Raw genomic sequence first — 12,266 nt, forward strand, 5'->3', positions numbered from 1 at the left:
TAAACAGTTTATTGGTATATGACAAGAGTTTACCATTTGATAAATTAAATTAAAACAAAATGTAATTATTTTTAATGTACATTTTTAGAGTATACACTGGATTGAGAATAAACTACTCATTATGAAGGACAATGATATATGTTGCCAAGAGATTTCACATTTATCTAAAAATACATTATTTTATGTACAATAAATGGCTAACAAGGTGCTCAGTGAAAGTTTCCTTTTTTCATTGAACAATGAAACCTATCCCTAATTGGATTTAGATAAACTCTTTGAAAAAATTCTTTCGAAATTCAAGTAATGTCCACTTAAATAAAATAAATAACACTCATATCAACCAACTGAACAGTTGGTATAGCGCATAGAATGATGGATTCTAGACTAATTCATCTACAGTTTGAATTTGCATTTATTCACTCATCATATCATCAATTTTTGTTGACCTTATTAAGGTCAACATGTGTAGCATGTCCATGAATATAATAATACTATAGAATTAACTGCCTCACATAAATGTATAGTAATTTTAATTTGTCAACTTATATAATTAGTTATAAATTAAAACAAATAAAACTTACACAGCTGTAGTATGTTCTCTGACTCTATGAAGAAACATTGTACTAATATCTTTTTCAAAACACCTAACTCTATTCCAATCAAGATTAACTTCTCTTCCATCAGCTGTTTGAACAGACATCTGCATAAAAATTAAAATAAATTTATTTATACTTAAAAGTTAACACATTTAAACAAAATAAACAGCGAAATATGTCATATAAAATCAAAATTCCTAAAATTAACACTATGGATTCTGACACTGTCCTAGGTAAACTAGGAAACATCTCTTTTCCTCATGAAGCAAGTTAAACTAAATGAATAAGTATTTTTACAGGTCCATATTAAATAAATCATCAACTAAAGGAAAGGTTAGTGAAAGTTATACATATACCAATTCTGTTTAATGGCAATAGAATTCCCAGACCATACGCTAAATCAGGCAATCACAAGTCATATCTGATAAAGACAATAGTAAAGGCTAGGGAGGTAACTTTTTTTTTAATAAAATTTATATTTATAAATGGAAGCAGACAGCGATTTTTCCCAAAGCTTGCTTCTTGATGCAAGTTATAAAGCACAATTAAAAAGAAACTGAAATAAAGCAATGCCAATAAATTAGAAACTGAACTGTGCTGAACAAGAATACACAAACTTACTAAAATTCAAACTGATTTAATTAGTAATGGAAAATAATTAATAAATAATATTTATAATTACAAGTAAAATCATTGAAATATTAGAAGCCTAACATATTGAAAGTGTTGATAAATTAATAATTCAAGGGAGCTTTCAAGTTTACTTTTTTATACTTTGTTAAAAAAAAACAGTATTACTTTGGAACTTTGAAATGATTAACTTGTTTCTATAACACATTTTCTGGGGGATCTTACCATCCTTTCGCAATACAATGAAATAGATTGCAGTCTAAAAATTATCATTCATATCATGAATAAACAAATAAATGTATTTTTTTATTACTACTTTTTGGTTTCTGTGATAAGAAAAATAAAATTCGAATGTCGAAAATGGCAGTAAATTACCTCCTTAAATAACCTGATTATTCCACTACTACTGTAATACGAGATCATTCAAATATGAACCAAACTTTTATTTTCATGGCTTGTATACAAACAGGAATGGACTGATATGAAGGGATATTGAAGAAAAGATGTGACAGGGAGCCCATCCGCCTCAGCATTTGCATCTGTCTGATAAGTAGGATGGTCATGTCAGAACAACAGGTTCCATCATCATTACCATGAAATTTCTCACAAATGAGGGCTTTAAACTCTTCTAACTAAATTGCATGCACAGTTCGGTGATAGAAATCACATACCCAAATCTACAACTGGAAGAACAAACTTAAAAGAGAATGCAAAGCTGTAGAGAACAAGTCACAATACACTTATAAGAGCACATGTTACAGATAACATCCAATCAATCTTTCTGATTTAATAGAGGACAATATACACCTTACAGTTGACAAGACTACTACAGGAGTGAGCATCAATCTACCAATCATGAAAAAATCCATTCCATTACTACAAAGCTTCTTGAGTTCTACAGTCTGAACAAGGTGGGTTTCAAGACGTTTCACTCAAACTCGAAATAGGCCAAACAGGAAATTTCCTAAAGGCTCCTGAATTGACTTTTAATGATGGGAAATAATCTATTGCAATGAATAGTCACATATGATGAGACATGAGTTCGTCACTACATTCGCAAGAAATCAACAAATACATAGTGGCATAAGAGTGGAGAGCCTTGTCCTGTCAAGGCAAAAATGTATCGATCAGCTGAAAAAGTTCTCACAACCATCTTATCTTTAGGACTGAAAAAGTCTTTATAGCTCATCAATTTTCTCCACAAACGTCATATTGTTAATACGTCGTACAACTGCCAGCTCTTGGAGAAAGTGAAATCTGTCTACATGAACAAAAGACGTCATCAGACATTAATAGTTATATATGATTCTCCTTTACAGTAATGCCAGACTTCATTAGTCACTAGCATTTCAGCCATAAACTGGCCAAAATTTACTAAGGAAAACTTGTAACATCCCTTCAGACAGTTCAATTTATCCCTCTGTGATTTCTTTTTGTTCGGGCGATTGATGAAGACACTGAAAGAATACAGATTCCACAACAACAAAAAAGTATAGAAGTTCATGCACAACTGGCTAGTGACATTTCCTCAAAACTTTTATGATGAAGGGACCCTCCTCAAGCTCCACACACACACACACACAGGGAAAAATAAATATAACTACTATATGGAGAAGCAATTAATACGCTTTGTATTTTTGTCCGGAACGAATACAAGGGTTGTCTGAAAACTTTTGAGCCTAACATAGAGACATATTTTTTCTGTCAAATATAGTTTTATTTTTCAATAACGTCTCCTTTCAAGTTGAAACAGTATTACCAGTGATGCTCTTATCTCTTTAACCCTTCCAAATAGTAGCTGGCCTCTTTCTCCATAAAATAAGCATTTATGTAAACAATAACCTCCTCGTCCAATGAAAATCTCTTTCCACCAAACGAAACATTAAGGTTAGGAAACAAAAAAAGTTGCTTGAGGCCATTACGGTAAATAAAATAAGTGTTGAACAAATTCAAAGTGCAATTTGTGAATTTTAGCTACGGCGACTGTCGAAGTGTGAGCAGGCAATGCGCCCAAATTTTGCTTTTCAATCAGGGCAATGCGCCCTGATTGAAAAGCACACGTTCTTCTTCTACAAATGTGGTCGTTTTTTTTTGCAATTTCTGCCTTCAGCTTGTAAAGTAATGATGCGTAATACTGTACCGTTATTGTTTTACCTTTATAAAGATAATCTTTAAACAAAATTCCGTTACTATCCCAAAAAACACCTTCCCGGCCGATGGAACTATCTTCGCCTTTTTTCAGAGTAGATTCACCCTTTACAGTCCACATTCTGATTGTTTTGTCTCAGGATTACAGTGGTGGATCCACATTTTATCTACAGTTATGAATAAGCAGGAGCGATATAAAATGCCGAATAGCACATGCGAAATGAGCCTTCAGTAAGAAATATAATTTGTTTACACGAAAATTATCTTAAACGTCAGGAATACATTTTTGAAAGTATATGTTTGGAGCATCGCTTTATATGGAAGTTAAACTTGGACGATCGGAGCATCTGAGAAGAAAAGAAACAGGGTTTAAAAACCTGAAGAAATGATGTCAGATGGATGGGTGGAATTTAGAAAAGCTTGAGGAAGACGAGATAAGAAGATTTTTGAGGAGGACATCGCAAGAGGTCTGAGTAAAAAATATAAGGTAGAAAATGTAGAAGAAGAATGGGAGAATGTTAAACGGGAAATTCTTAAATCAGCAGAAGCAAACTTAGGCGGAACAAAGAGAACTGGTAAAAAACCTTGGGTTTCAGACGATATATTGCAGCTGATGGATGAACGTAGAAAATATAAGAATGCTAGCGATGAAGGAAGTAAAAGGAACTATCGACAATTAACAAATAAAATAAATAGGATGTGCCTACTAGCAAAAGAAGAGTGGATTAAAGAAAAGTGCTCAGAAGTGGAAAGGGAAATGAACATTGGTAAAATAGACGGAGCATACAGGAAAATTAAAATGTAATAATGTGTTAAATACATTATAGATGGTATACCGATATATAATACGAAAGGAAAATTCGATAGGTGGGTGGAATATATTGAAGAGTTATACGGAGGAAATGAATTAGAAAATGGTGTTATAGAGGAAGAAGAGGAAGTTGAGGAGGATGAAATGGGAGAAACAATACTGAGATCTGAATTTAAGAGAGCATTAAAAGATTTGAATGTCAGAAAGCTCCTGAAATAGATGGAATATCTGTAGAATTACTGTGCAGTGCAGATGAAGAAGCAATAAATAGATTATACAAACTGTTGTGTAATATTTACGAAAAAGGGGAAGTTTCATCAGCCTTCAAAAAGAGTGTTATAATCATGATACCAAAGATAGCAGGAGCAAAAACATGTGCAGAATACAGAACAATTAGCTTAACTAGTCATGCATCAAAAATCTTAACCAGAATTCTGTACAGAATTCAGAAGAGAGTAGAAAGTACAGAAGAATTCAGAAGACAGTGGAAGAAGTGTTAGAAGACCGTTTTGGTTTCAGGAAAAGTATAAGGACAAGGGAAGCAATTTCAGCGCTCAGATTAATAGTAGAAGGGAGATTAAAGAAAAAACAAACTAACATACTTGGTACTTACAGATCTAGAAATGGCATTCGGTAACGTAGACTGGAATAAAATGTTCCAACATTTTAAAAATGTTATAAGAAATAGAAGAACAATTGCTAACATTTACAGGAACAGTAATAATTGAAGAACGTAAGAAAGAAGCCGTAATAAGAAAGGGAGTCCGACAAGGATGTTCCCTATCCCCGTTTATCAGTTAATGATGTTAAAGAACAATTTAGATTCGGAGTAACAGTTCAAGGTGAAAAGATAAAGATGCTACGATTTGCTCATGATATAGTAATTCTAGCCAAGAGTAAAAAGGATTTAGAAGAAACAATGAATGATGTTCTATGCAATAAAATAAACTAGAACGAAACGAAAGTAATGAAATGCAGTAGAAATAACAAAGATGGACCGCCGAATGTGAAAATAGGAGAAGAAAAGATTATGGAGGTAGAAGAATTTTGTTATTTGGGAAGTAGAATTACTAAAGACGGATGAAGCAGAATGGGATGAATCACATATTTTTCTTCCTGAGAAAAACAAAATTATTTTTTGTTTCCCAGTGTTATTGAACAAGTCAAGTGTAAGTAACTCTAGCTGGTCTAGTGGTTAACTTGTAATTCAGTTGTTTAAAGCTGATGTTCGAAGTCAAAGGTATTCAGGTTCAAACCTACTAAATGTTAGTCGCTTTTATACGGATTTAAAAACTAAACCCGTGCATACTGATGTGCTTTGTACCATATGTCTCGGGAATGGTAGGCCTGAGTACCATTACTTGGGGTGATTACTTGGGGCTGAGTAGGCCATTACTTGGGGTGATAGTGCGATAATCATTGATATCTGAACGTTACAGTTTTTAAGTAATACTAACATGGTAGCCGATTACTGTTGGACATTAATTCGGGATGTGCCTGAGGCTATTTACAAAAAGAAAAGCATCAGCAAAATCATTCTAACACGTATGGCCATGCAAAATTATAAATTTTACAGATTTTAATTATATTTTCCTTTAATTTTTTTTAACCGTAATTTATTTAAAACTAAGGGTGATAGAAAAATTGTATTTACAGATTTGTAATGTACGCAAAAATGCAATTTAAGAAATGGTATCAGTGTAATCTAAGAACATAAATTCAACTATAACCTAAGACAAACAAATTTCTAGTCAAATTTAATGATTTCAAGAGGTTGTTATGATTAAATGCAATGAATATTTGGTTTCAACATAAATGCTTGTATTTCTGAAAGACAGAAACTGGTAATAGCTATGGATAAATGTGACTAATAATTTTTAAATAATTTATCAAGAGGAAGAAATAATTTAAATGAATTATTTTTGTCATGATTATCACCAAATTATATTATCTCTCTCATTCTGTGTTTTCCAGTAAATTAATAAAATGGGTTGACAAATTCACCTAGCCAAAAGAATAATCCAAGAAATAAGGGATTAAGGGTAAGTAAAAATAGAAGATGGTAATGATCTACTCAGGGGAAATGTGATAAAATAAACCCACTAAAAAGAATGCTTCAGAGTACCTTCTTGTAGAGATAGTATTCTATACCCCACTCACAATTGGACTGGACTTCCACAACATGACAGTCACAACTGGACAGTCACAACATTCAGTACATTCAAACAGATGGAAAGGCAGATACTGCTATTTTAGAAAAGTTGGTAAAGGTACAATGATCACCAAGCACTTAAATCCTATTTTATGGAATATCAAACTTTTTGGATATCAAATAATACAAAGAAGAGGATTTTCAACTTTTTGTTGCAAGTTGTTTCACAAATGGATCCAAAGTCTTCCTTATAATTTAAAAGTAGAATTAGCTCTATGGAGGAGTTTTCAAAGAAATTGTCTAATATCTTAGATCGAGAAAGAAATGATGATATCCTAAGAAAATGGACGGAAAATCTTTTTCAGTGGATAAGAATTACACAATAGAAAATTTGGTCCTTGATTCTTGCTAGAAGGAGAAAGAAGGGTCAGCTAATGATTGTTCTAACTTTGTGGGGAAACAAGTACCGAAGGATGAAAACACTATAATACAGACCTATGGTATTTTGAGTTGCGGTAAACAGCATTCTATACAAGCTAGTGTATACGAAGCTATAATACTGTATGCTGTACCTGTCTGTGCTGATCAAGTGAGCTACACATGTTACAGGAATAGTTTGTTAAGAGCCCAGGATTTCCTATTTTTGTCTGTGATTGGTGCCTAGAGGACTGTCTCTCGAGAAACAGTCCTTGTTATTTCTGGTATTAAGTCCATTAATATTCTTACAACCCAGTGCTAATTACATAATTATACCAAGAAGATAGACCAACTTACTTCTGGGCACATAAAAGAAATAGATGATCATGGTTTCCATTTATGGCAGGTCAGCTGGACTTAATCATTTGATGGCTGTTAAACACATGATATTTTTCGTTATGTGAGAACTAAGCAGGTAGGTAGGTGGATTTCCCCCAGTTGGTATATTATAGTTTCTTTATGGACATGGTGCTTTTTAGGATATGTTGGCCAGATTTGGTTTGATTGATTCAAGCTTGTTCCTGAGTGTAAGCCCACTGATGATGTGCGCCATGTCTTATATTTCTGCGCCAGGTAAGATGCTGAATGTACCAAAGTAGCTAGAGAGCTTGTGAGGATCAGTTCTGATTTTGATCTACTAGTTAATTAGAAAACCGAAAGGGAATGGAACATAGTTGCTGGCTTCCTTAGAATCTTAGCCCTGTGGAGGATGGTTGAGGGGATCTGAAGCTGTTGTAGATGTATAGGTAGAATAGCAACCCGGGTGACTAGAGGTCCACCGGGTGCTTACTTAGCTTACTAAACACTCGCCAGTTGCTTACTTCCCCTACAGAGGTCAGGATGTTGATAATAATTAAATGAGATTTTTTTATTATACAGGTGATCTTTCTGATTACAAACTTGACTCACATTTAATAACACTCAGATATATAAAAGCAGCATCAACGGAAAGAAAACTCATTTTCAGTGGATGGTGCAGCTGTCATATAGTTATTGATTTCGTCACTAGGGCGATGGGAGAAAAAATAGCTGCCAGGGAAGACTTTTTATGTTCTGAATTTTCACGTCTGTCAGTCTTTTATCACTGTGCATTGTAATTTTGTAAGGAACTTTGGTAAATAAGCACTCAATGGGCCCAGGTGTCAGTAAGTGGTATTCCGACTTTAAAACAAGGGGATGCATCTGTAAGCAAAAGTCAGCCAGCTGTCCACCAATAAGCAAGGCAAATATGGAATGTGTGAGAGAGTTTCATATGAAGTCCACAGAAATCACCACCACAACCAGTAGAGATTAGACATCCCCTAACCAACTGTGGAAGATTATGAACTTTAAAGGAAACCACCAAAATGATGGATTAGGTTTGTTGAATAGTGCAACTACCAAAGAGATAAATTGGGCATGCTGCCCATGACAATAGTGAATGTTTGCATTAACCTCCATATTCCCCAGACTTTCCACCCTGAATTTTTCTCTGTGGTTTTATCAAACAACACATGTATCAGCTACCAACCAGGATCTTTACAGTTCGCATCAGAAAGGCCATTGTATTAGCGGATCGATCAATGTTACAACCTGTATTATAGGAATTGGACTGCAGATTCAATGCGTATCGCATGATAGAGGGAGCTCACATTGAGCACATGTGTTGTGATATTGTGAACCAAATGTAATACAAAGCTTTTTGCCTAATAATCCTGAATTATGTTAAAATTTTATTTTATGAAAAAAAATTCAATCGATGTATTTTTTATCTTAAATATATGTAGATTTATTGTTTTAAATTTGACCGACTTTTATTAAAACAGATTCTACTGTAATTGGTTTTCAGGATTAGATTTAATTTAAAACTTTCCGATTAATTTCATAGCATTCTTATTCCTCTTCTGTTTTGTTGTAATAAAAAGGTAAAATTAATACTGTAGTACTGAAATAGTATAATTAAATATACAGTAATAATCAAAGAACATAAGAAAGAAGCCGTAATAAGAAAGGGAGTCTGACAAGGATGTTCCCTATCCCCGTTACTTTTTAATCTTTACATGGAAATAGCAGTTAATGATGTTAAAGAACAATTTAGATTTGGAGTAACAGTACAAGGTGAGAAGATAAAGATGCTACAATTTGCTGATGATATAGTAATTCTAGCCGAAGTAAAAAAGATTTAGAAGAAACAATAAACAGCATGGATGAAGTCCTACGCAAGAAAATAAACAAGAACAAAACAAAAGTAATGAATGCAGTAGAAATAACAAAGATGGACCGCCGAATGTGAAAATAGGAGGACAAAAAATTATGGAGGAAGAAGAATTTTGTTATTTGGGAAGTAGAATTACTAAAGATGGACGAAGCAGGAGCGATATAAAATGCCAAATAGCACATGCGAAATGAGCCTTCAGTAAGAAATATAATTTGTTTACACGAAAATTATCTTAAACGTCAGGAATACATTTTTGAAAGTATATGTTTGGAGCATCGCTTTATATGGAAGTTAAACTTGGACGATCGGAGTATCTGAGAAGAAAAGAAACAGGGTTTAAAAACCTGAAGAAATGATGTCAGATGGATGGGTGGAATTTAGAAAAGCTTGAGGAAGACGAGATAAGAAGATTTTTGAGGAGGACATCGCAAGAGGTCTGAGTAAAAAATATAAGGTAGAAAATGTAGAAGAAGAATGGGAGAATGTTAAACGGGAAATTCTTAAATCAGCAGAAGCAAACTTAGGCGGAACAAAGAGAACTGGTAAAAAACCTTGGGTTTCAGACGATATATTGCAGCTGATGGATGAACGTAGAAAATATAAGAATGCTAGCGATGAAGGAAGTAAAAGGAACTATCGACAATTAACAAATACTATAAACAGGATGTGCCTACTAGCAAAAGAAGAGTGGATTAAAGAAAAGTGCTCAGAAGTGGAAAGGGAAATGAACATTGGTAAAATAGACGGAGCATACAGGAAAATTAAAATGTAATAATGTGTTAAATACATTATAGATGGTATACCGATATATAATACGAAAGGAAAATTCGATAGGTGGGTGGAATATATTGAAGAGTTATACGGAGGAAATGAATTAGAAAATGGTGTTATAGAGGAAGAAGAGGAAGTTGAGGAGGATGAAATGGGAGAAACAATACTGAGATCTGAATTTAAGAGAGCATTAAAAGATTTGAATGTCAGAAAGCTCCTGAAATAGATGGAATATCTGTAGAATTACTGTGCAGTGCAGATGAAGAAGCAATAAATAGATTATACAAACTGTTGTGTAATATTTACGAAAAAGGGGAAGTTTCATCAGCCTTCAAAAAGAGTGTTATAGTCATGATACCAAAGATAGCAGGAGCAAAAACATGTGCAGAATACAGAACAATTAGCTTAACTAGTCATGCATCAAAAATCTTAACCAGAATTCTGTACAGAATTCAGAAGAGAGTAGAAGGTACAGAAGAATTCAGAAGACAGTGGAAGAAGTGTTAGAAGACCGTTTTGGTTTCAGGAAAAGTATAGGGACAAGGGAAGCAATTTCAGCGCTCAGATTAATAGTAGAAGGGAGATTAAAGAAAAAACAAACTAACATACTTGGTACTTACAGATCTAGAAATGGCATTCGGTAACGTAGACTGGAATAAAATGTTCCAACATTTTAAAAATGTTATAAGAAATAGAAGAACAATTGCTAACATTTACAGGAACAGTAATAATTGAAGAACGTAAGAAAGAAGCCGTAATAAGAAAGGGAGTCCGACAAGGATGTTCCCTATCCCCGTTTATCAGTTAATGATGTTAAAGAACAATTTAGATTCGGAGTAACAGTTCAAGGTGAAAAGATAAAGATGCTACGATTTGCTCATGATATAGTAATTCTAGCCAAGAGTAAAAAGGATTTAGAAGAAACAATGAATGATGTTCTATGCAATAAAATAAACTAGAACGAAACGAAAGTAATGAAATGTAGTAGAAATAACAAAGATGGACCACTGAATCTGATAATAGGAGAAGAAAAGATTATGGAGGTAGAAGAATTTTGTTATTTGGGAAGTAGAATTACTAAAGACGGATGAAGCAGAATGGGATGAATCACATATTTTTCTTCCTGAGAAAAACAAAATTATTTTTTGTTTCCCAGTGTTATTGAACAAGTCAAGTGTAAGTAACTCTAACTTTCATTACTTCACTACAGTTTTCTATTTTTACTAAAGTAATTATTTTTATTTAATGACATGCAGTAGAATATAATTTAAACATTAACACAATACACATCGTTTTATTTAAATTGCTTACTTCATCGGCTACTTTATCTGCATCAGATGTGCCAGCTTCTTCGGCATCACTTTTTTCTTCTTGTGTTTTTTGTGTTTACTGGGCTTCTTATGTTTCTTTGAATCATTCTCTAAAAAGTACAAAGAAAAAAAACTTTTACTCATAAAATATAAAACAGGATGAGATAAAATTTATTTCATCTACCTTTATCCAATAAATTCAATAACTAATGGACTGATTTACCTAACATTTTTATTACATCTTTGTTTGAATATTCTGATAGCCAGAATCCTTTAGCAATAAAATAAATTTTATTTATTTTGCCGAAGTAATACAAGAGTCAAAATACAACATAAACCTTTATTTAGATCTGTAACTGGAGAAAATCAGGAACAGGAAAGACAATAACCAAGTCATTATCACCACAATGGAAAAGATATAGGAAAAGGATACGTTTTAAGGACTGACAGTCATACTAACGGTAGCTAAGTGTAAAGGCAATAAGCATTTATCAGACTAGCCTACATAACATAACCTAACCTAAGAGTACTCAGATAAAATAATTAACACACTGGAAATTCATTTACATCCACTGACTTATTTGATAAAAATCATCCATTAATAGTGTTTACTTCATAAAAATTCCAGTTTTTTTATAAAAAAAGTATAAAAATTTTTATTTTAAACATACCTCTCCATTCTTTACCTTCAATCGTATCTCTCCCCACTCTCTTAACCATGTCCCTTTATTTCACGTAATTCATTAACAATCAATTCTTATCAAAAATTTCAGTCCACTAAACAAAAAATTATAACAAAAAAAATTGTTCTCAAAGTACGCCATTGAACGCGACTAAATAAATATTATTTCATAGTCGATATTAAATAATCGTAATTCGTTGAAGATCGATTAGATTTTATGAGTCGACTAAAATTCGGACTAAGTAACCTATTTTAGATACGTAGCAAAGAGAAGTATATTTTTGAGAAATATAAATAACATTTTTTTTTTTTTTGTCTTCAGTCGACTGGTTTGATGCAGCTCTCCAAGATTCCCTATCTAGTGCTAGTCGTTTCATTTCGGTATACCACCTAACAATTTGTTTTACATATTCCAATCCTGGCCTGGCTGCAAAATCTTTTGCTTCAGCATGTCCTTCCAATATTAAGCGACTATTCCAGGATGCCTAATAT

General features: G+C 33.1%; 1 protein-coding gene across 5 annotated transcripts in view; it reads right to left on the reverse strand.

Annotated features, from left to right (window-relative positions):
• Nucleotides 1–11,911, reverse strand: part of LOC142325610 (DNA topoisomerase 3-beta-1-like) — a 56,638-nt gene extending 44,727 nt beyond the window's left edge. For 4 of the 5 annotated variants that reach the window (XM_075367574.1, XM_075367573.1, XM_075367570.1 and 1 more), the window contains exons 1-3: nt 11,764–11,911; nt 11,094–11,202; nt 582–700 (exon numbers count right to left, since the gene is read on the reverse strand). In XM_075367574.1, the coding sequence (XP_075223689.1) occupies nt 582–700 (119 nt within the window). In that variant the 5' untranslated portion in view covers nt 11,094–11,202; nt 11,764–11,911. The remainder of the gene's footprint in view (nt 1–581; nt 701–11,093; nt 11,203–11,763) is intronic. The other variant, XM_075367572.1, reaches the window with a different exon arrangement.
• Between the last annotated feature and the right edge of the window lie 355 nt (nt 11,912–12,266).

This window comes from Lycorma delicatula, chromosome 5 (genome assembly GCF_047948215.1).
Source record: "Lycorma delicatula isolate Av1 chromosome 5, ASM4794821v1, whole genome shotgun sequence".
NCBI lineage: Eukaryota > Metazoa > Arthropoda > Insecta > Hemiptera > Fulgoridae > Lycorma > Lycorma delicatula.